Source organism: Chelon labrosus (assembly GCF_963514085.1).
Source record: "Chelon labrosus genome assembly, chromosome: 3".
In the NCBI taxonomy this organism is placed as follows: domain Eukaryota; kingdom Metazoa; phylum Chordata; class Actinopteri; order Mugiliformes; family Mugilidae; genus Chelon; species Chelon labrosus.
The window spans coordinates 9,948,111-9,972,798 of NC_140339.1; the positions used below are offsets into that span (position 1 = coordinate 9,948,111).

At 41.7% G+C, this 24,688-nt stretch overlaps 2 protein-coding genes across 2 annotated transcripts in view; one reads left to right on the forward strand and one right to left on the reverse strand.

Annotated features, from left to right (window-relative positions):
• Positions 1–837: 837 nt before the first annotated feature.
• Positions 838–2,711, reverse strand: LOC311485967 (relaxin-3 receptor 1-like). The gene has a single exon (XM_084541709.1). It carries the CDS (start codon positions 2,696–2,698, stop codon positions 1,553–1,555), a length of 1,146 nt encoding a protein of 381 aa, XP_084397835.1. The 5' UTR covers positions 2,699–2,711; the 3' UTR covers positions 838–1,552.
• A 1,447-nt stretch (positions 2,712–4,158) lies between these two features.
• The window catches only part of adamts7 (a disintegrin-like and metallopeptidase (reprolysin type) with thrombospondin type 1 motif, 7), a 97,246-nt gene continuing 76,716 nt past the window's right edge, over positions 4,159–24,688 (forward strand). Inside the window, exons 1-3 of the mRNA XM_084541124.1 lie at positions 4,159–4,394; positions 6,466–6,833; positions 22,101–22,284. Of these exons, the coding sequence (XP_084397250.1) occupies positions 4,286–4,394; positions 6,466–6,833; positions 22,101–22,284 (661 nt within the window). The 5' untranslated portion in view covers positions 4,159–4,285. The remainder of the gene's footprint in view (positions 4,395–6,465; positions 6,834–22,100; positions 22,285–24,688) is intronic.

Consider the following 24,688-nt stretch of genomic DNA (forward strand, 5'->3'; position numbering starts at 1 on the left):
TCCTGATGTTTGATATTTATTTATTAACCATTAAAAGGGACTCTTGTTGTTGAGTAGGGGGTCTTCCTTACCCAATCTGAGCATCTAATCAGATGCGGTGCAAATGCCTGTGATTTCGTCCCATATAAAAGAATCTGATTCAACTTGACCGAAGAGATCAAAGAGACGAACAACACAGACTGATCAAAGTTCCTACAGATCCCCTGTGCTTGTTGATTTAGTGTACAGTGTGGATGGGGTGCGATCACACAGCATCCCCCACAGCATCCTAAACAGAACACTGCAGGGCCGTGGGGCACACAGAGAATGAAAGAAGAACCCTAATTAGCACACACACCTGGCAGCAGGCCCAGACACCTGCAGCCAGGAGTCTTCTTCTGCCCTGGGCTGTACTCTGTTATGTTTATTGAACCATATGAGGAGCATCTGCGCCGCATGCCGACAGCCAAGTGACTGCTGGAGCTTCTGCATCCAGTGCTAACATCTCCCCCTGGGTTACCTGAGTAGGCCCATGTGTTGGACTAGAGTGAATATATTGCTGCATTGATGAAAAGGGACTTGGAGCTGCTACATTGAAGTCCAACAATACATGAATGAATGCTTTTATGTGAATACTTATTTGCCTATTTCCCCTATGGGTTGTGACGCTCATTGATAAAATGTTGATTTATTTATTTAGATAGATAGATAGATAGACATTTACAAGAACAATTAAATGATTGAAAAATGAAATTCCAATAACCAAAGAAATACAATTATTTTATTTTAATTTATTTATTACCAAAAGCTTAAAGAGAGAATATGTCTGTAGAAATGCACCTTGTCTTGCAAAGCAAACTGTTCACATTAAGAAGGATGTGTGAGAGGAACCTCCTGAGAGGGAAGCTCTTAAAATGTGATGAAATATATACACAGCAGTGGTAAACACGGTCTCCTTTTAGTATTCACAGTACACAATACAGGATAACTATGCGGTACATGTCAGTCCTCTTTGGGAATTAACAGTGCCTCAGAATTGAAGGCCATTTTGTAAATGAAAGCAGGGAATCAATGAAAAAAATATATATAAATATCAACAAATATCAATCAAAAGCAATTTATTTACAGGCAGGTTTTTACATGGACATGGTTAGGAAACACTTCAGTATTAATCATGTTCGTTATAGACCAATTTACATCTTCCTAATGTATGCTGGGAGTCCTGCGTCCCTCGGTGTCTCTGGTTCGTTCACGGTCGAGGACGTCTGCCCCCCGAATCCCAGTCTTTCAATTCTCGCCTTGAGCCTCATCGCTTCTTATTATCAAGTAAACGAAAGGACAAAAAGACATGCATTTTAACTGAGAGCAAGGAGAGCGCATAAGTGGAAACAAATGCCAAACCGTACTTGTGAAACACGTCCATGTCATATTATAATCCATTATTTTATATGAATCCACACCGTGGAACCTTAACGAGATCAATTTGGAACAGTGGCGACAGCATTACGCACGAGTAATGGCAGGTGGGCTATTACAGGTGAACAAAACCAGCTTCCTCTACAACGGGCTGAAGTTAACGGGTGTATGGGATTACTTTGGAACCTGATAAACCTTTACGGTCTATGATGGACAGGGTGTACTCTGCGTTGTCCATGATCTGGAGAGGCACGACTCCCTGGGTCTCTCCCTGCGTAACAGAGCGCGTCACGCAGCCCTTACTGGAGGATGGAGTAGAGGATCTCCAAAACAAACCGCTGAGCATTTTCCTGATCTCTGGCCTCATTAGGCAGTAAAGCACCGGGTTCAAGCAGCTGTTTGTGTGCGCCAAGCACACAGTGACCGGGAACACATATGTGTGCACCATGTAATACGACGTGTCCCAGTTGGCCGCGTTAAATTTGACCAAGACGCCCCAAAAGGTGATGGCATGGTTTGGCATCCAGCAGAAGAAGAAAGACAAAACCACTATAGCGACAGATTTAGTGACTCTAGATCTCCGTTTAGGGTTGCTGCTGTCCATGCTCCTCCGTCTGACAAAGCGCAGGAGCATCAGATAGTTTACAGACACTATGAGCATAGGGATGATAAAGGCTATTAGTATCTTTTGGATGTGATAGAGAGCGAGCCAGTCGTGTCCCTCGGGAAACTTCAGGAGGCAGAGTTTCTCTCCAGCGACCACAGTCACAGTGGAGAACACAGCCGTGGGAGCTGTGGCCAACGTCGCCGCCACCCACAGCACCGCGCACACCCACCTCACACACCGTGACCTCCTGTGCGCTTTTTTCTTCAGGGCCGAGGCGACGGACAGGTAGCGGGTCACGCTCATGGCAGTGAGGAAAAACACGCTGGCGTACATGTTCATGACTGTGACCGAGAGGATGATTTTGCACATGGCGTCTCCAAACGGCCAGCTGAAGTCCAGCGCGGTGTCCACGGCCCAGAAGGGAAGTGTGAGCACGAACTGGAAGTCTGTCACAGCCAGGTTGATGATGAAAACGTTTATAGTGGACCTCTTCCGGCCCTGTCGTACCCTCATGAGGAAAAAGACGAGCAGATTGCCCACTAAACCAACTGCGCAAACTACAGAGTACACCACGGATATGAGTATCCTAAGGATGGGGGTACCGTCCGCGCTGACATCGATGTCTTCGAAACTAAACTTCTCGTCGCCGGGCGAACTTCGATTGAGTTCTCCACTTTGGTTAAATATTTCATCCATCTTTATAGGAGGCAGGTAACGCAGAGCAAACCTCACAGAAAGTGTTTGAACTCTTCAACTCCAGGTTCCTCTGTGTATTTTCATCTCTCCTGTCTGAGTGACAGCTGATCTGGAGTCTGCTTTTATACAGGTGTGTCGCTCCTCTGCTGAGCCGTGATTGGTCGGACGAGACGTGACAGAGAAGCGCACGGTCCCGGTCCTCGACATGATACAGCGTCCTGAGTCGAAGCATCTAACAAGTGGGGACTGCTTTATGGTTTGGTCTCCACGAATTAATATTCATCCCCCACAGCATGTCAGCTCATTAGGGGTGTGGGGGAATGCGCATCTCGAGAAGGGATCGTGCGTAAAATGCCTTGTGCGGAGTAAAATGTGAAAACAGCTTCGCACCAAGACAAATAAAAGAAAACAAAACGATCAAGATCAATGTTTTGATCTGTTTCTGTGTCATCTTTCTGATTCATTTCTTGTTTGTAATGAAATAAAGTGAAACCCCTTTATGAGCAGCATCACCATCACGACGAGTCTACGTTTAGGCTTGTCAGTGCTCCATTAAAATACCAATCACTCATCATTATTAGTCTCATATTGTAACATATCAGAAACGATGAGCAACATTTCAAATATTCTGTGCAAGCAGAGACATCGTCCCTGCGTCATTGGTCCATGGTGTCTTCATTCCTCCGCTAGAGGGGGCGCTAAGCTTGGTGACATGAACACAATAGAGTAAAGCAACCACAGCTATAATTTAGAGACCGCATCCGTGCTTTTATGTGCATGTGGACTTTATTCCACATGCTTAGTTTGTGTTAATTATAGCATGATTTGAGACATGTAGTATGAATTCAAAGTTACTCTTTAGTTTAAGGCAGTACTAAGTTCACGGTTTTCAAATCTTTTGCAAATGATAAACTTGTATGAACTGCCTCAGCTTCGTTTACAACTTTAAAGAAGTTTTGTTCAAAAGTTCCCGCTGGATAATGTGGTGGTTTTATTCTGGGGAGGGGGGCTGGCACTGCACCCAGCTTGAACCCCTTATATGTAGTGATTTCTCTGACTCCAAGTGAACGCAACAGGCTCGACTCTGGTCCTCAACTGACCCACCGAGAACCCAAAAGACCTCCGTTTCTGGGAGGAACTGCCAATTGGACTGTATCACTATATCCGATTTCTTGGAGTAGCATTCCCCTTTAAGCCCCCAGGCCTCCTGAAAGATGGCCTATTGTCTTAAGTCCACCCATCTGTGGGGGTGGCTCCGCGAAAGTTTGCACAGGAAAGTTTTAAGCTGTCACTGGCTGTCGGGAGGAGACTGATGGAGGACAGAGGGACCAGCCACTCGTAAGCAAACATTAACACCGCCATAAAAAGTAGTTTAAAAAAAAAAAATGCAACCAAAACGCCCCGTGGACGAAGACTATGCTCAAGCCTGAATCAGAGAAGTTTGTAGGGACTGTCACAGATTAAGCGCATGATCACAACAAAGCGAAAACTGCATCCAGCACAGATGGAAATAATTTGATTTGACATTCGACGGGCTGCGAGAAAGGCATTAAATGCTTCTCAAATACAGACCTCCGTCCTGACAAAATGAACCGGCTGCACGCGTTTGGACAAAGAGGGTCTCCCATTCACGTCTTCGTCGCGCTTCTGGTGGTCCTGGAAAACTGCAGAGCGTTGGGATTGTCACATGAACGAGGTTAGTGAGCCAGAGGACAGAAACATTTACAACTTTGTGTGATATCGCAGCATACTACTCTGTCTGCTTTTGTTGTGCACATTTGCTCCATACGTGCAGCGGTTCTTACTGCGACGGGAGGCCAGCTGTGACTTGTGTTTAGTTTTGGACTGACCGTGGTAATTAAGCCGTAGGTTTTGCAGTTTGGTGTGGTTGCTGGATTGAGCTGAGTTACAATGAATCACCAGAGGCTGAAGCCTTTCGTCAAAACACAGAAGCCGGTGCTGACACTGACCTCTGACCTCGCCTGTGAAGGGCAGGATTTCTCTTTGGGAATTCACAGGATGCATCACTGTAGTTCTCATAATTTGGCTGGTTTCCATTCTACTTTGAGTGTTTGTTGTCTCAGCGGATACCATCACATAAGATAATTAATCCTCTCATGTCTGCAAGGGTCCACTCCCCCGCCTCTGCTCCCTGCTCCCTGCATCCTACCAGCCTCCCCTTTAGTTTGCGGTTTGAATGTTAAAAGTCGGGGCTCTTCCGAGATTAGAAAAAAAACAAAACAAAACAAACAAAACAAGAAGTCTGGATGCTCTCTGTCACATCTCGTACAAATCAATTACCTGCCCTCGAGATCTACTGTCAGGCATTCTAGACGAGGATGTGTCTCTGAGGGGAGTAACGTCTGAGCAGTAATGATTTCAGGTGGTAAATGTTTGCGCAGGCCTCCCAGAGTTTATTTTTAAGCTAATGAGAGTCTAAACTTCCTTGCGGGACACGGACTTCCTCCTTATGAGAAAACATTGTACATATTTTGTTTAATCTTTCTTTATGCAGGAATACATCCAGTAATTGTATTCATTAAAGTTACAGAAGAAGCATTTTAATTAGTTCTGATTTAAACTGAATTAACATGAACTTGAAAAGTTTGTTGGCAGATATTTGCTTATTGACTAACTCCAAGGGAACACAACTGCGTGACGAAAAGCTGTAATTTCAAATGAATGTTTTGTGTGTGCGTCCTTTGTTAATTAAGATGCTGCAGACTGAGAAAATTCTCAACTTGTTAAGAAATTATTCAGAGGCGCCGTACCTCCATCAAGGCCACATAGCCCTAGATATTTGAACAGTTCGAATCTGATCTGGATTTTCATCAGTGGCACGCGTAATGAAAGACAGCCGTGCGGTGCTGATCTCTGAAGGCAGCCGCAATCTTTGAAGTAAATCAAATCTTTTTGAGGAGTATTTGTTTATTTTGGAGTAAGCTGAATTACGCATAAATTAAGGAAGAGTGTGAATTTAGGGCGTATAGCTGCACATCCAGCTGGTTGAGAAAATCACATACCTCTTGTCTATTTTTACACTGATGTATTCTGAAAAATATTTGTGCGGACAATTTTCAGCAAGGCCCTTTATTTGTGACGGCCATAATTTGCATTCCGCTCATTTCAGCTGCAGGAGATGAAGATAACGACGGCTTTGAGGCGGGTTGGGAGCAAGGTTTTGTACCTTAACAGATATGCAAAGGCGGCGTGTACAAAAGCCAGGACGCCACATGAGTGTGATTGTGCGATGAGCCGCTCAGAATAAGTGAGACCTGCGTGATTATGCTTGTGCAGAGCAGCCGTGTTTGTTGATATTTGCAAATATTATCTTGGCGAGTCGCTCTGCAGGAACGCTGGCTATTGTCAAGATACGCTAAAATTCAGAAAACCACAGTTGTTAATTGCGGAAATGGACAGTGTGTGCTTTGCTGCATTTTTAGTTTAGCTGTATTTAGCTTTGTGAAATCTAAAATAAACAGGTTTGTTGCTTTCACGGTATCTTCCTCTTACAAATGAGCTTGAAGTTAATGAATGAGTTTCATTAACTTCAAGTCAAATGAGAACTGTGAGGCACTACATACATCCCAGCTCCAATCAATACAGTATGATAATGACAGATTAGACAGCCATATGTATTTGTTTAGAGCTTCCCCGGTTTTGTTTACAGCTTTGCAGCCACTTAATTATTTAATTGCCCTCCCCTTTCCCATGATTTAATAACCTATCGTCTCTTACGTCTTCTCTTCCCACCATGGCTTCGACAGAGAGATCTCTGGAGGACCTGCCTCAGTATGAAGTGGTTCACCCTACTAGAGTGGATGCCAGAGGTCACTTCCTGTCAAACTTCCTGTCTCACCACGCTCGCCGCGTACGCCGCCGGGAAGCCTCAGGAGGACCGGTGGATTTAGATAGGATCTTTTACCAGTTCTGGCACGCCGGCTACAGTTTGCACTTTAACCTCACCCTGAATGCACATCTGCTGGCTCCGGGCTTCCTGACGGAGAGGAGGTACGGTGGCCTGGATGGAGCCCAGATCCATCCTCCTGGACTGTCCCAGTGCCATTTCTTAGGTGAAGTGTGGGATGAAGCCACTGTCAAGGGGAGTGCAGCCATAAGTACCTGTGACGGACTGGTGAGTGGTGAACTATTTACATGATTTAAAAGCTTGAAGTCCATGTAAGTCCATGTAAGTCCAAGTCAGGTTTTCTGCAGGAACACAGAGCTGTATTCAGACTTAACTGAATGTGTGTAAATGACGTTGAACTTAAGTGTTTTACTCAGGCAAGAAGATGTACACAGAATGACACTTAGTTAAAACCACAAATCTTCCCACTTTTAATCCTGAAATGCCTGGGCATGTGCGTTTAAGACAGATTAAACCATACATTTGACGTTACTTGTTTGTTGTACATTTGCGTGTATCATAAGCGTGCAACTTTCAAGCTTTCCATGCAGTGGATTTTGGATTTTGCAAATGCACTGAAGGGAGTAACGCTGCTTTGCTTTACACACCAACACCATTCCAGTTCATGCACACCTTTGCAGTTCCATTGTCAATCAAAGTAATCACCACGTAACTGTTGAGGCTGAAGAACAGCGTTACTCCCTTCAGTGCATTTGCAAAATCCAAATATAGACCTCATTCTGCTCACTCAGATTTAATGAAAGTTCACTCAAAATTCAGCCGGTATGCTCTGCTTCGCCTCTATAGTTGGGTGGTGTGTGATCATAAAGAAAATGATGTTGTAGACCACTAATGGATATGTCAAAGATACGTTGCTTTCAGCATTATCTGAATGATTCAGTAATATTTCTCCATGTCAGATATGTTATGAAAGATTGCCCTCATCACCATTTGTCTGAAATTTGCAAATGGGTAGAGTACTCGGATCAATGTGATATTGACGGAGACTCAGTCATTCATCTTTCAGCCCATTCAGTTATTCATCATAACCTTTAATCAGCCAAGCTACTATTAAATATTCTCTTCTGTTTCTTATTTTAAATTCTAACTTTCCTCTAAATCTTTTATACGTGAGTTTATAACCTGCTTTATCCATTTTTAAAGGGTTGATTTAGATGCAATTTAGCACTGTAACTACATTTATTATGTAAACTACAAATAGTCTGGTCCATAGATTTTTCTCACAGATGCTTCGGCTGCAGGATTCTGGTGTTGTGCGTGCTGGCTCGCTGTCACACCATAAAGTTTACTGGGACACTTGAATCCAACATTAAATTTTTAGTAACAGTCAAAATGTCCGCTATTGCTGGAGCTCTGTTAGATGTGATCTAATCCTCCCCCTCCGCACTTCCTGCCTCCTTGATATCCTCTTAAATACCAATCAAAAAATCTTTAAAAGAAAAGGGAGATGTGTGGGCATTTCAGAGGTGTGGACTAGCTGGTTGTTTTTTAATAATCGAAGTTGGGAAAATTGTGCAGATTGTCCTTTGGCTTATGAAGTTACTTTAAGGTACCACTTTGGACAAGCGATGTATTAAACTCTGACCAAGTACTGAATATTAAAGACATGTCCCCACTTGTGTGATTGCAGTATGCTTGTTTAGCTAATTTGACTCATCAGAGAATGGACATGGGCCTTCTGAGGGTGTCCTGTGGTGTCTGGCAGCAGGATGTTGGTAGTGGGGGACCTTTGGGTCCTATGGGTAGAGGGGAGGGGCCTCTGTGGATCATCCCATGGATACTTACTCAGTTTGGGATCTAGTGAATTTGGAGGCCAGGTCAACACCTTGTGCTGTTTTGAGTTGTTATTAAAGTGTTTTTGTGTGTGTGTGTGTGTGTGTGTCAGGCTGCATCCTGCTGGGGATGGCTGCTGCCATCAAGGAGTGTCATTGCTGTGGGGTGAGGGTGTCTGGTCTGGTCTAGGTGGGTGCTACATGTCTAAGTAACATCCACATGAATGCCAGGTCCAAAAGTTTCCCAGCAGAACATTGAATTGTCACAAGATGGTCAATGTTATTCACTTCTCCTGTCAGTGGTTTTAATGTTGTGGGTGATCGGTGTTTGTACTCTGCATTTAACCCTTCTATGTGAACACACAGAGAGAAGGGAGCACATTTTAGAGCAGCAGGCAGCCATGCAACGCACACCTCGGTGGCGCCATTCTGAATTCTTTATACTCTGTCTGGGCGCTTTGAATGCTTGATACCCTTCAGCCACGGACCCTACGGTCCCAAACATGCTTCTCTAACCACAAGGCCACAGCCCGTCCTTGCTTTAAAAACAGCTATAGGAAATATTTTGTTGTGTGTACCTTGAAAAAAAACTCACTAAGATCTTTTTCTTTGATCTACCTGGAATACAGTTTCCAAGCTTTTGTCTTGGGCCTCAAATGTCCTTCCATGGTTGACACGCTCATGCACACTTTCAATGTGAGCTGTCCATTTGTTTGTTGATTCACCAGACCTGGAGACGTCTTATTTATCCTAGGCATTCTTTGTCCTTGTCAAACATGCCACCGTGATTACTCTCAGTGCAATTTGACTGTTGACTAGACATTCTGGCGTGTTGTGCTTTTAGCAGCTGATGTACCCGATTTATCAGACTTAACAAAAGGCTTTTCTCAAATATTGAATGCAGTGGGATTGCCCAAGGTGTGTAAACAGACTTTAATGTGGAAAATTGGGAATTCCCTGAAAGGTGTCAGAAAAGCTTCACTTGCTTTGTTTCACCTCAGAGAATTGCACCACATGGATATATTCTGTTTGATATCGATTAGGTAGATTTACTTTGGAAAACAAAACCTTTTAGTGTGGCATTTTTTTTGCGTCATGTGGACCCAGTTCCTATCGACCCTGTAAAGCCTCCTGTTGGAAATTTTAATGAACCTCAGACTCACCCACTCAACCAAAAGCAACCAAATAACACTGCAAGAAATTAAGCAAAGAAATGTGCAATATTAGGACTCTTATTATACCTCAGATATGAATTATGTTTCCCTACTTGACAGTTTCTCTACAACAGGGCTCTGATGTTATTAACATAATGGCTACTTTATAATTGCAAACGAGGAAGTTGATTTTGTTCAATCGAAAAGCATCCATGTGTACTTAAAACCTGAACTGTTTGAGTTGCGAAGCCAGTGAGATGCAGGAAAGCTTTTGAAGCTTAATTTAGCCACAAGTCCAAATACTCCTGCATCTAGAAGAAGCTTCACAGGAGTACGATTAAAGAGCATCAGTGTAAAGTCGCTTCATGTTCGGTCAGATTAATATACCCATCTTAAGTTGACAAGAGGTAAATTGGTCTATTGTAAATCTAAACATGAACAGGGATGCATTCACTCAGTTGCAGAGTTTTACAGCATTGGTGCATACGCTACCACATCCATGAATTTATGCTGTTTAAGTGTCTTGCTTATCACACTCTCTCCACAACATAATAGGTATGTCAGCCCCCTCCTGTGTGTTTGATCTTAGATGTCAGAAGTGGAATTAGGCACAGTCACCTGCGGTTACATCCCCTCTGCTTTAAGGTTACATGTGTGCAGACATTATCCTGAGCTCAGCTGTAACAGACTTATACTCTTAATGTTAACTTAAATGTGCCCGGCCTTGGTTTGTCAGCTCCTCATAGTATTTCCATACATGTACGGTCTCTCTTAATTACAAATGTTGTAGAGTGCAACAAGTCAAACTAAATCGATCAGCCAAAACAATAAAACCACTGACAGGAGAAGTAAATAACATTGTGACAATTCAATGTTCTGCTGGGAAACTTTTGGATCTGGCATTCATGTGGATGTTACTTAGACATGTAGCACCCACCTAGACCAGACCAGGCACCCCCACCCCATAGCAATGACACTCCTTGATGGCAGCAGCATAGAGGCCCCTCTCCTCAATCCATAGGACCCAAAAGCCCCCACTAACAACATTCTGTTGCCAGACGCCTCTCAGAAGGCCCATGTCCATTCTCTGATGAGTCACAACTGTTTTGGAGGCACAAGGGAGACCTACACAATGTGAGGAAGGTGGTCATAATGTTATGCCTGATCGGTGTATGTAGCTGTGGTAAATTGATACACTGCAGGTGGGAGTATCTGACAGATTTGCGTAAATATGCCCTGTGGACGAAGAAAAATGATGTTTATCTTCAGTTTTACCCTCTAAAGCTCACTGACCGTACCCTTCCTCAAACATATGCAATGCATGTTTTCATGTTCATGTTCATGCTTACTTGATAAAGACTCCTCCCTGTCTTAATGATGCAAATAAAGCAGTCATTAAAAAGCTGCTCCACGGCACAGTTTGACGTCAAAAGCTCTGCAGGAAACCTTTAATGAAGTGATCACTTAGTGTACACTTTAGAACTCAACCCACACTCGGTTCTTACTTTCACTCATTTTTCCAGACCGACAAAAAATCACAAAAAATGAAGGCATTTTATGTAATATTTAATTGTTAATCCTTTGCAGACATTCACTTTCTGATTCAACCCACACACATCTACAGACACATGGTAACCACATTGGTGGTGCTCTGCCAGGCCTAAACAGCAGCCAGCTTCACAGAATAAATCTTCACAGGCGTAGGTGGCTGGATACTAGAAAACTCATATTTATACAATCAATCAAATCACTTGACAGACGTTCGTTTTCCTGTCCATGGCTTTTTCTTTTCCAACTTACGTAAGTGAACTTGGCTATTCCGTACCCTTAAGCACCGTCCACATATAAAGCAATTTGCTTACTGCCCATCACTTTGGCGGACGTTCCAGCCTCCTGTATATTCCCTTTCCCAAAGGTTTTTTGAATGAAATATGCAGACCGTAAAAATATGCTGGACGTATGTAGATGTAGCTACCATTTCTTGCTGTCACCCGTCTCTCCACTCCATCTGGCATGGAGGTAAAGCTTTGGGAAACTCTGCGTTTGAGTCACGTGTCAATCAGCTGTATCAGACGCCTGAATCGCGTCGCCTCAAAGTTGAGATTGTATCAACTCGGTACACGCCTACTTCTCTTCCTGTGGGTACACCCCTTTAGCATGTTGGTCATCCCACAGGGCCGGACCATTAACAGCATAAAAACATTACTGCCAATAGGCCTTTGGCTTGTTCAGATGCTGGTGTGGTCCTCACTTTTCAATGCCTCTGGTAACTAGGGGTTACACGACTTCAGACTGTTAGTCAACTGTTATGTGATGAAAGCCAAGTGGACGCCGACTAGTTGCTGATGATGTCACTAATAAAAGCACAGTATAATGTAATGGTTTGCAGCGATGAAATTTCTATTCTTGACTTGAATACATAAGCTGAGAACAGACAGCTCATCTGCTACATACTGTGTGCTGCAGATATGTATAGCCTGTATAAAAACAGGCTGCAACTAAGCACCATCAGTAGCAATTAAAAGTACTCCACAGCGTGTTGTCAGATAGGATAGTGTAGCCGGGTTAAAAAAGAAAGCCATCTCCGTGTATAGCAGCTAAAGGTCTAAAACTTTGAAAATAAAAATCGCCAAAAAACAGCTGATGTGTACCCTCCTTCTCTCTGTTACAACCGAGCATGTTTTCCATGTCATATTTAGCATTTAGCACCCTACTTGACAGTTTCTCTACAACAGGGCTCTGATGTTATTAACATAATGGCTACTTTATAATTGCACACGAGGAAGTTGATTTTGTTCAATCGAAAATCATCCAAGTGTACTTAAAACCTGAACAGTTTGAGTTGTGAAGCCAGTGAGATGCAGGAAACCTTTTGAAACTTAATTTAGCCACAAGCCCAAATACTCCTGCGTCTAGTAGAAGCCTCACAGGAGTAAGATTAAAGAGCATCAGTGTAAAGTCACTTCATGTTCGGTCAGATTAGCTCATCTGCTACATACTGAAAGTATGTGTAGCCGGGTTAAAAAAAGGGTTAGAAAAAGGGTTAAAAAAGAAAGCCATCTCTGTGTATAGCAGCTAAAGGTCTAAAACTTTGAAAATGAAATTCGCCAACAAATGGCTGATGTGTAGCCTCCTTCTCTCTGTTACGAAAGAGCATATTTTGGATGTCATATTTAGCATGGGCTTTATCTTCAGTGAAGTATTTACACACACTTCATGAACTGCTGTTAGTTTGCTGCAATGACCCACTGGGCTAGTCACCTGTCTTCATGGAGGCGTCCATGTTGTTACTGTCACATGATCAGTGACTGATCGACATGATGCTTAAACCGTCATGGCGCAGCTGCGAAGTCGACAAACCGACTAGTCGACTAGTCTGTACAACCCCTCCGGCTAACAGACCAGTGTCTGTCACTGACCTGCAATAGTGCAATAAGAAAAATGCAAACATAAAGTGTGAAGAAAAGTTGTTGCTTTGTTGTCATTCGGTATTCATTGGTCACAGAGCAGGAGACGGCCTGGGAATAAGTTTACCGTAAGTTTACTGCTTTTGTTTCTAAATATGGGAAGATTTCGTTTAAAGGATGGCTGGCAACCCTAGCTGTTAGCTACAACTCAAGTTTCTTTAGTTTGTCTGTTGTCCCAAGCTCAGCCTCCCTTCTGCTGCTAAATTATCAGACACCCAAAAAACCTTTTTCTTTTTTCCTTTTTAGGTGTTAAATAAAATAAAGACAGACAACCTCAGAATACAGATGACTAAATATGATTTCTGTTTGGACATTAAAGCTGAAAAGTCTGTTCTTTATCCTCAAAGCCAGTCTTCCCTTTCAAAATCCAGTATGCTGCAGGATAGAGCCAAGCTTATGAAAAATGTGTCACTGTCAAAATACTTAGATATTGCACTGTAGAACATTTCCCAATATTCTTGGAGTCTATTCAAAGCTGTTTTCTGGGAGGAAAATGTGAGACGAACACAGTTTTTCTGGTGTTATTAATCACATTTTATAGTTGCACATTACATACTCTCTGGGTCTTTGTGACGGAGGAATAAATAAATACAGAATGGAGAGAGAGTTGCGGATTCTATTTTACTATTTTAATAATGTTTGAGGTTTCTTTGTATCTCTGTGGGCGAAGGTGTTTCTGTCAGAATAATATGTCCCAGCTTTTCTGTAGTGGAAAATATTTCTTTGTCTGCAGCCTTTATGTATGGAGCTGGATAAATGTAGCTGCTGTCTGGGGTATTGTATAAGTAGGTGTACCTGATAAGAGTGGGTTTGTGCTCTGAAGAGCGACTGCTAATCTCCATCTGCTTTATCTTAAAAGTCATAATGAGCTTTTAGAAAATGTCGCTTTCAGTTGAAAATGTCTGTCATTGGTATGCGTGAAAAGATTTTATTGTATCTCGACAGAATGTGCTCGCGTGTGTGCATAGGTCTTTCTGAAATGATCGGTATTAGAGACTAAGACGGGTTTTAAATTCATGAATGCGATATAATTCTTACACGTCTCTTTTTTTTTTTTTTTAAACTGTCTATGGATTTGAAGATTATGGTGAATACTTGAATGCTCTGCTTCATGTTAAAACTGCTTACGTACCTCCAGTGAAGGGAATATTTTATACTTGGAATTGTTCAATACAGAAACGAAGATTCGTATCCAGAAAACAATCAAAAGCCTTCGTCTGCTCTTTGCCCTTCATAACCCATCTATTCATTAACACCACAGTGCCACGTTACCATGTATGCTTTTATTCTCTCTCTCTCTCTCTAAGTCGTAATCATATTTGTCCAACACATCTACCTTTGTCGAGCAGGTTTCCATTATTCTGTTCAGACTGTTAAAAGGAATGTTTGAGTGAAAAGTTTAACTAACACTAGTTATATTTTGAATTTCACAATTCTCGATACCAAATTCCTTCACAAAATCGATCATGTTCATTTACTTGGACACACCCATTAAAAAGAAAACCCTGTTTGAAGACGGCGAGACATAACCTCAGTTGTGAGCTGTTATTATGTTATCCTCAACAAGCCAGTGTTGGCTTTGGTGAGCTTGGTGTGTGAATTATTGCCACAGAATCAGTCATGGCGATTTAAACACGGAAACCTTGACCTGATGTTGAATTCTGCGTCCAGATCTGCATACCTGTCTTCAAGATGCTTTCATAAGTTTGTCTCAGCAGATCTGTTACAACCCAGCTCTGTTAGAGGGTGAGGGAAGCAACATTAAAGGGGAACTACTGTTTTTTACAACCTGGACCTTATTTCTGGCATAAAATACGATCGTTTACTCACCCATATGACTCTGGTGTCATTTTTTGTCCTTTGGAGGATATTTAGCTCCAGTGAAGCACTGTGTATATCCATATAGTGAGAGTGACTGGGGCACCGAAACGCAGCCTCTAAGTAACGCATTATCCGCCGCGAAACTCTTTCATTTCACCAATATTTTGTTGCTAGTGCCATTCCTCATTGAGTCTGGAGTTATCTGTTGTCATATTCCGGGGTCTGTAGATTGACCTACTAACCTCTGACCTGGATGATGTCATCTCTGAGCGCCACGCACACCCCACGCGGCTTGTTTACGTGTAATTTGCTACTGCTAGTTTTTTGCAACATGGCTGAATATTTTTCCGATTCTGAGGTTGTGGACGACGACTTTGTTTATGATTGACATCCTTACCGTTTTGAGCCAGAGTATACGGAGGAGGAGCTCCTTGAAAGGAGGATGCAGAGGCAGAGAGAGGAACAGCTAGCCAAAGAACAAAAAACCGCTGCACGTCTGCGAATAGATAACAGGTAACTCAGGACTTAACGTGAAATAGCACTAGCGTGTCATAACACGAGTTTCGCGGCAGATAATGCGTTATTTAGAGGCTGCATTTCGGTGCGCCAGTCACTCCCACTATATAAATATACATGGTGCTCCGCAGGAGCTAAATATCTTCTGAAGGACTAAAAATGCCACCATAGTTATATGGTTGAGTAAACGATCATATTATATGCTAGAAATAAGGTCCAGGTTGTAAAAAAACTGATTGAATAGGTTTTTCTTAAGTTTAACGGAAAGCGCAGCACTAAGGCTGGAACGAAAGTTGTTGAATAAAACTAAGAAATTAGCAAAACTAAATTAAACTATACATATAGGCCTTTCTAAAAGTCCTTCCTAAAAATGAAAGCTCAGAAGAAAACCTAACTCCTTATCCAAAATCAAAACACATCAATAAACAATACCCCAATCCTAAATGCATCTACACAAACAATAGCTAGTCAGAGTGAACCAAAAGGTTTAAGTCCAGCTCCTAGACCACAAAACAGAAGTGCTTAAATAACAAAGTTCAAACTAAATATTTCTAATGTAGTTCTTAATAACGATAAGCACAAGTGGCAGTAGCTCCAGTCGCCGCAGAGTGATGTAGGCACGACGTATAAATAGGAAGTACAACCAAGCCGGCCGTTTCCAAGGAGCATGGCAATGAGTCTCCAGTGGCTGAATGTTGCTGAACTTGTTGCCTCCAGATGTTGTTGTCGAGTATTTGCATCTTCCGTGCCATAGTGTTTCGACAGAAAAACAAATACAGTCACATTTTCAGAGTATAGCTGATAAGAACGTTTGAAATCCATTCCAACATGGTGTGTCTGTGTGTGGGTGGGTGGGTGTGTGTGTCTGTGTATGTGGCGCCTTGTCTGAAATGATTTATGATTCACTGCCAGATTTACAGGCACTGAACCTCATCACTTTGCCTCAATAAGCAGAAAATGATTATTGCACTTGATGAGTTTTTCCTAGAAGCAACAACAAAATACATTTAGAACCTCCACTGCCCTAATTAGCACCTTTATGCTCGGGGGAAATCTTTTTATCCTGCCGCGTCTTTCTTGGAGTGGAATTACTGTCACTTGGAACCAAAAGTGCTTAATTTTCATGAGCACAAATTACAAGGCATTCAAGCATCTGTTATTAGTGTCATCAACACATCTGAAGTGTCCTCGACATTTTAAAACCGCATTGTGATCCGTAGTCATGGATCAAAGAGCTGACGCCCAACGTCTACCTGGGACGCGCAGCTGCTCCTGTTTTCCCCTCCATGCATACGTATTTAATGATTAATAAAAGCAGCTGCCATCTTATTTCTGCGTCAACTCGTCAGCCAAAGTCCATGCAGTATGCACAACCACAACATGGAGAAAGTCAAATATAATAAGTTTTGTTCTAATAATAACACGCAATAAATTGTCAATTTTAGACACTGTTGCTTCGGATTTTGTTTACTCTTGCTTATAAATATGTACAGCACAAGGCCACTAGAATTTATTCCTAGAAGATGCGAGATGCCATATTCTTGCAATCTGCGGGACGGTCTAAAAATATGCTAACCTAAGAAATCCAGGCGGACTAGGTTGCAGGAAATGCTGCGGAGGTTCTGTTGACAGCAGGGGTGCAGGGACAAACTGACAAAGATTCACAGCACGCATAAACAAATGCAGCACGAGGAAGATGTTATTTACAGAGCTGAGGCCAACATAATGGAACGCAGTTTTAAGTCATAAATGTACACAGTCTGAATACTCTATCTGCTCGAATGTATATTTCATGGTGCAGTGTGATTAAGACAACAGTTGGTGGTCTTTTTTTTTTTTTTTTAAATTCTTCCTCTATATTCATGCCAGAACTGCAAGTAATCTGCAGAATTGATGAGTTCAAAAAGTATAAGAATGATAACTTATACACCGATCAGGCATAACATTATGACCACTGACAGGGGACGTATATCACGCTGAACATCTTGGGACAGTACAATGTTCTGCTGGGAAACTTTTGGACCTGGCATTCATGTGGATGTTACTCAGACATGTAGCACCCACCTAGACCAGACCAGGCACCCTCACCCCATAGCAATGACACTCCTTGATGGCAGCAGGATGCAGCCTGACACAGACACACACACAAAAACGGTTTAGGAACAACTTTGGAGGCACAAGAGAGACCTACACAATATTAGGAAGGTGGTCGTAATGTTATGCCTGATCAGTGTATAATGCTATGTTAAAAAATATAACATTGATCTTATTTGATTTCACCTTTGGTCAGTACTCATAGTGATTTACTGAGCTTTGTTTCCATTTTTACAGTCTCTTCAAACACCTAATCCAATGCGCTCAGTTTACATTTACATTTCAATAAGAGATCATTTGGCAGGAAAGCACAGAATTTATCTAAGTATCAAAAACGTGTTTAAAGAGATTAAATATTTTGGATGAAAAGCTAAATCATAAAGTCTTAGATTAAGGTATCAAATAGGGACAGGAGACCCTCCTGGGAGTCTGGACTAATGGAGACTTTGATTGAAACCTGGTCAGTGTGGAGTTCAGCGTGGAAGTGAGGGCTGCACAACAAATGGTCAGAAAGTCAGAGATTGGATTAAAAGGTATTTAAATAACAGGGACTTGGGGCAGATTGGCTCAGATAACGCTTGGAAACACATCATGGGGTAAGGGTGGTGACATTAACAGCATGGGGAAGCTGAAGCGACAAAGAGAATAGAGCAGAAGAAACAGAGTACGGGCTATTTCTTCTGCTTTCTGATAATGAAGGAATACGGACACCGTATGGGACCAGATCTGTCTTGTTAAGTTGTTTCCTAAGTTCTTTACATTAAAAGTTTCTTTGTTGTCTATTGGCCGTGCTAGCTAATTATCAAGCACCTGAAATACTGAAGACTAAACTAGATTATAGCATTTCTGTTCATTTTGTAAACTGCCTTTTATTTGTAGACAGGAGTTGATGAGTTCGTTTAACCATTAGAGCAGAGTAAGGACCCAGCTGACAGGCTGGTTTAATAGAAGAGGAGTTATATTTATGGCATGACCTCGCCTACGTTTTTGCAGGCGTAGAATTTATGAAGCCCAGCCAAAGAGGTGATAATGGAAATTTCATCCTGGGGTTATGAATGAGGATTAGTGGTTTTGTAGTGTTTTAGATTAGGCTGTTTGATGTACACATTTATACGATTGCTATGTTAATTTATAACTTGTACGTTTTTTTATATACATTTTGTATTCATTTTTATTCTTTTACACTTATTTTGTACTATTTTTTTAAAATCTTACATGTACTTGCACATTAGTATGTTTTGTGTACCTTGAATTAACAGTACACTCATCAGCCACAACATTAAAACCACCTGCCTTATATAGTTTAATTCTCCCTTTTGCCTCCTACAAAGTTCAGGTACATCGGGAAATGTCCTATAGTGTCAGGCACCAGGACATTGGTAGGGGAGTCTTTGGGTCCTGTGGGTTGAGGGAAGGGGTCTCTGTGGATCAGGCTTGTTCAAGAGCATCCTAGAGATACTTGATCAGTTTGGGATGTGGGGAGTTGATCTTTAGCAGTTTTTTGTGTCTGCTGCATCCTGCTAGGGATGGCTACTGCCATTAGGGAGTGTTATTTCTACGTGGGTGAGGATGCCTGGTCAATGTTCAGGTGGGCGGTGCGTGTTTAAATAACATCTACGTGAATGCCAGGACCAGATTTCTCAGCAGAAGGTTGCACTGCATCAAGATTATTAATGTTATTCCCTTCGCCTGTCATTGGCTTTAATATTATGACTGATCAGTGTATGTGATCTTTTTTTTCATTCTGTGCATGTTGTTTTCATTTAAAACACACATTATTTAACGTGTGTGCATATCGGTGTGTTTCTTGTTGAAAGCCACAAGCCAAGTTATTCCACTACAAGTGCTGCTGGAGTCTTGACCTTTTTTATCCAACTTCTCCTACCTCCAAGGAGCGGGGAGGAACTAAAGAAATTTGTCTAAAACAAAGGGCAACTTGACATCAAGTTTTCTTGTAGATGTTTCCCTACTCATCTCAAGTGGCCTCTGGAGAATCCACTTAGATACACCACGGCCTGAATGAAATTAAATGAAAAAACCCTCCAGGACCTAAAGATATATGAAGTGGTCAAAACTTTACCAACACTTGTATTATAACAACAAAACAACATGTTTTGGTTCACGACCTTTTTCAGGGTCATCCTGCGAAGTCAGTCTAATAAAGTCTTCACATAAACTTTACATACACCACATCAGATTTGATAAGATAAGCAGGTAAGAGCAAAGTATCTGTCCCAAAACGTCCACCTTCTTAGATGTTTTTTTCTGCAGATATTCTTGTATCAGCTGCATACATTTGCAGAGCCCTGTCTGTCACACATCCTGTCACGGTGTGAAGTAACTGGCCGCTACTCTTTGAAGCTGCTCTCTCTGTCCGTCTGTCTGTCTGTCTGTCTGGCTAAGAGATGTGAGCAAAACTCTTGCTCTGCTTGACTTCCTCCATGTAGTTAATTCAGTATGTGGGCCTCGCATATTGTAGCCAGTCCTCCTGTGTGAGTTTAAGTGAGATTCTGTGACAGCTGAAGGAGAGCTAACTGGAACAGTAGGTGGACATGAATTAGATATGAGGCCGGATCAACAGACAAAAGAGGGGGCTACTAGTATTTGGTTTTGGCACCGTGCCTGTCAGATTTAGGGTGCAGTAACTCGCCAGACATTTGATCCCCCCCCTCCCAAGTGTGGATGTCTGCAGCAAGCTCGGCTGTTTATAGTGTTACTCAATGAGCTTACTGGGTTTGGCTTTTCTGTGTGCTGATGACAAATCAGAGTTGTGAGCTTTCAGATTTTTATTTAGAAACTTTCCTAATCATAACATCTAAATACAACTTAATACAAAATATTATTATATATATTTTTTTTCTTTTACAGTACAGTTTTTGGCAGGCAGGTGCCAACACAAAATGATCCTTGCTTATCTTAACGTAAAGCTGCTTTAAAAAATAAGAAATAAAAAAAGAAACGCTAAAAGTGCCTAAATATAACTTTTCACCTCAATACAAACTGAAGCTTAGCTTACGAAGGTAATGGGAGCTCAACACTGCCTGCAACTGTGTCACCAATATAAAGACTTATTTTCTCTCCAAGGCTTTAACCGTGAAGCACCTGCAGGATGTGATAAGATTGTATAACGGTGCCGAATATTGAAACACACTCAGCAGGATACTGGTCAGCGAAAAATAAAATTATACGCCGACAAAGAGCTCACATATTTAAGGCTCTGCACCGGCGACAGCGGAGGGCATTATGTTGTCAAGTTGTTTATCTGTCCGTCCCATTCTCGTAGACGTGATATCCCAGGAACGTTTTGAGGGACTTGATTCTGCTTCTGCAGCAATTTAACTTGGATTCAAGGAGGAATTGATTGTAATTGGGGCGTGAAATGACACCGTAACCTCACATGATTCGTTTTTGGCGGTAAGTCAAGATTGAAGTGTGAGATCATTTCTAAAAGGAGTCCGTTTCCTTTATTTTCCCTGAGTGACCACCAGGACAGTGGGAATTATTCTGGTTCATGTTTTTTGTTTCTGTAACTGTCTCTGGCCCGGAGCAGCATGCTTCTATAGACTAGATATAAACATGGACAAAACGCCTCTACTTCCTTGCATCGGCCAAACTGACGCTATTTTCCCAGGGATGCGGGCGATGCTATCTTGCGAGTTTGGAGCCAGAGCCTGCGCAGTACTGTCTGAAAGTGGAGCCACATGAAGCTGTGTTATCAATGAGCCGCCCATACTACGCTCTGCTCTACCTTCACCAGTTACAAATAAATGTTGGATTATACACTGCATTTATTTATTTATGGGCCTCTGCACGGAGCGGTTGGCATGGCAACACTTCCTGTTTCTGTAGTGTCAAATAACTAAATAAGTAAAACTAAACTTGTGATGCACACTTGAGTATGCATCTGCATTATATTAACTACCTAAAATGATAGAAACCATTCTTGAAAAAATGTTGACGTGTATTTCAGTGTTTTAGTTTGGCCCAAGCCCCACCCACTAACATAGAGGGGGTGGAGCTTATGACCTACACTGCAGTCTGACACCAGGGGGAGCTCTACTTGCTTTGGGTTCACTTTTGAGGAGCTGTTCTGTCGTCCATCTTTATTTACAGTCTATGCATGTTTCTCCTCTAAGGTCCTGGTTCCACCAGCCTGATATTGTCTTTGACATAGTTTTACGCATCACTGCTCCTTTTATTCTTCATTTATTTTATTTTTTTCTATCCTTCTTTTTCTATCCATTATCCATCTCCAGTGGATCCTGTATACAGTATATGCTGCATATATGCTTTTCCCACATGCATGTTTGAATTTATCTGCTTCCTTTTGCTCCTCTCTTCTCCTCTTCGCATTCCAATGTAAGAGTAGAAAATGCAGCACATTGTCACCATCAAGACTTTTTTATGTTGTCATTATAATAATGATTATCAATATAGTTTCTGATTATTTTTCAGTTAATCCGCTGAATGTTCTTGCTTTTCTGCTGACGTGTCACGTCATGGAGAAACTAAAGCACATAGTTTAGTTCAAAAGGGCTTTGTGAAATAGTTAATTATTGTTACATGTGTCTTTCCTTGTTGAAATATTTAACGGCATGTTTAAAGAGATGAGGAGAGCGTTGACGTACTTCCCTTTGTTTCTTTCCACAGACAGGACTGTTCAAGTTGTCTGATGAAGAGTTCTTCATTCAGCCTCTGGAGAAGTTAAACGATGAGACCTCAGCACCACAGGCTCATGCCATCTACAAACGCCACGCGTCCCCTCCCTCCTGGAGTCCAGTCATACAGCCCATCTCAGGGAAACAAGCGGTCAACGGTACCTGTGGAGTCAAAGGTAAAGCAGATATTATACTATATACACAGTATGTAGATGAAGAAACTTTACTTTGTTCTATGAAAAAGCGTAATAACCTTGTGAGATAGGACACGAGTATGAGAATAAGTAGCCCACATTATGCCCAGGCTTATCTGCTAATTACTCATAAGACTCTTAGTACCGGATGATTAGAATGAAGATGATCTGTGATCAGATTGTCTTGCCTCTTTCATGATGTTGTCTCTGGCTAATAATCTGCTGTGGTCAGAGGAATAAAGCCTTTGAAAATTTAGTCGCTCATAAATCAGCTGCTTAAAATTCTGAGCTGGCTTAATTGACCCTGAAAGAAAATTGAGCATCCAAGAGGATGTGCTTTGAGAGTGTGAATACATTATTGGGAAACTACCCAGCCACAGCCTTTTCAAGACATTCATGCAGTGTTTTTGTGTTTAAGAGGCCGTTTTAACACTTTTGACCATTCATCAGTCAGAATCAGAATGCTTCAATTTTCATTTTACCTTTGAAATTGCATTATTCATTTATTTTATTTGTCTGGCCTTCAGAATGAGATGTGATTTGGGGCACTTAAGCCACCTTTAACAATATTTGCAATGACATGTATTTTAAGGAATGACGGTACAAAGACTTTTGTTTAACTCAAAATTATTAGTTTATCCAATTCAGAATGTACTTGGAACTTAGAAATAACTGTTTTAGTTTGCTCTTCTTTAGCTTTCATAAAAGCTCAACATGGAGTTGACCTGTTTCTGTAGAAACTGTGGCGAAAGTTATCTCCACGTTTCAGCCAGAAAAGCCTTCGGTTCGTCCAGACAAGATCATGAATGAGCTGACATTACTTTCTAGAAAAAGGCTAGAAATCCTCTGTGCATGTCAAAAGTTCATGATTCCATCGAGAAATACAAGTTCACCTACAACATTGTCAGAAAAAAACAGCCCCAGACTTCATGATTTACTTTGCTGTGGTCTGAAAGGAAGTCTTTTCCACATAAACCTTCCCCCATCTGATCTGTGTGGGTTGAATTTGGAGTGTAAAATTACACAGGTCTCCAAAAAAGCTTCTGTCTTCATGTTCACGTTCTGTTGCAAATTCAATTCTGTCCTACTCTTTGAGCTTTTTGAGTGTTTTTTCCACTGTATCACTCTTTCTTTGTACACACTCTCACTGGTGCTGTTTGATATGGTCTGTGAACTGAGTCGGATCTGGAAGTTGTAATTGATCTCTGAAATGATCTTTGCTGCTATTTCTTGCTTGTTTTCTTGATTTCACTCACGATTATGCGGTCCAGTGTGCCTCTTCCGTTACCAGTGATAAGTCCTTCATGTTTGAACTCTTTGATAGTGTACCCAACTGTTGGGGAATTGGAAGATTGTCGCCTTTCTTGTTGCAAAAAAATACGTAAGCTGTTTTCCTGACCTCTATTCCCTTGTTTTCAAGGTTTTTTTCCATGACCAAAGTCAAGTAAAAGAGACCGTTTAAACCGGAGATAACAGGAGAGCATGGTGTAGCTCGTCAAACACCTCAGATGTTTCCTCCCCAGGTGGGCTTCCCCATCTGGGTTCACCCAAAGCTCCAAGCCTGCCATCAGCGTGGTGAATTTGGTTGTTTCCTGGCAGCAAACACTGTGTTAACATCATACAGCTGTCAAAGCCACTCCCACTGGTTCCTCCCTCAATTGTGTAGCCTCAAAGCTGAGATTAGTTTAACTCTGTACCTGCCCACTTTGCTTTGTTAAAGGCTTTTTTCGCAATAACCCAATGAATTTTCAGCATTATATGGTCTCTTTCTGTGCATCTGATACCATTTTAGTTTTTGTCATTAGATAACTCCTGCCTGTTTGCTTATAGTTTAACTAGATACGAGGAATACAGGGATGTCCGTTTTTGTCCATTCCAGTGAATTAATGTATAAATAGATAAATCTACAAACCATAAATTGCCAACAATGGTTTACAAAAACTTCCCAACTGGCTGGATAACCCTCATATTAACACATGCTCTTTTGCAGCAGTTCGCAGTTGTTATGAAAAAAAACTGGCGCCATTAGGAAAGACAAATGACAAAGCACAGCATCAGCTTTGCTCTCAGTTGGCTTATAGCTACATAATGGTATTAGTGCTTGTGTTGGAGGTCATGCTATGCGTTGCTGCATTTAAAAGAGCAGAAATATAGTTTCAATTGTGTTATTATTGTTTTATTAGTGATGACACATGCGCTGTATTGTATGGAACTTGGCCATGAGTTGGTTTAGGTCTTCATCCAAAAAATCTAGAGTTGGATCTTGAGTTTCTTGAAGATGCTTTGCCACTCATCCGAGTTGCTTCTTCAGTTCTGAACTATTTGGATGAGTGGCGAAACGTCTTCAAGTCTTGAAATACAACAAAAGTACTACTGCATTACACAT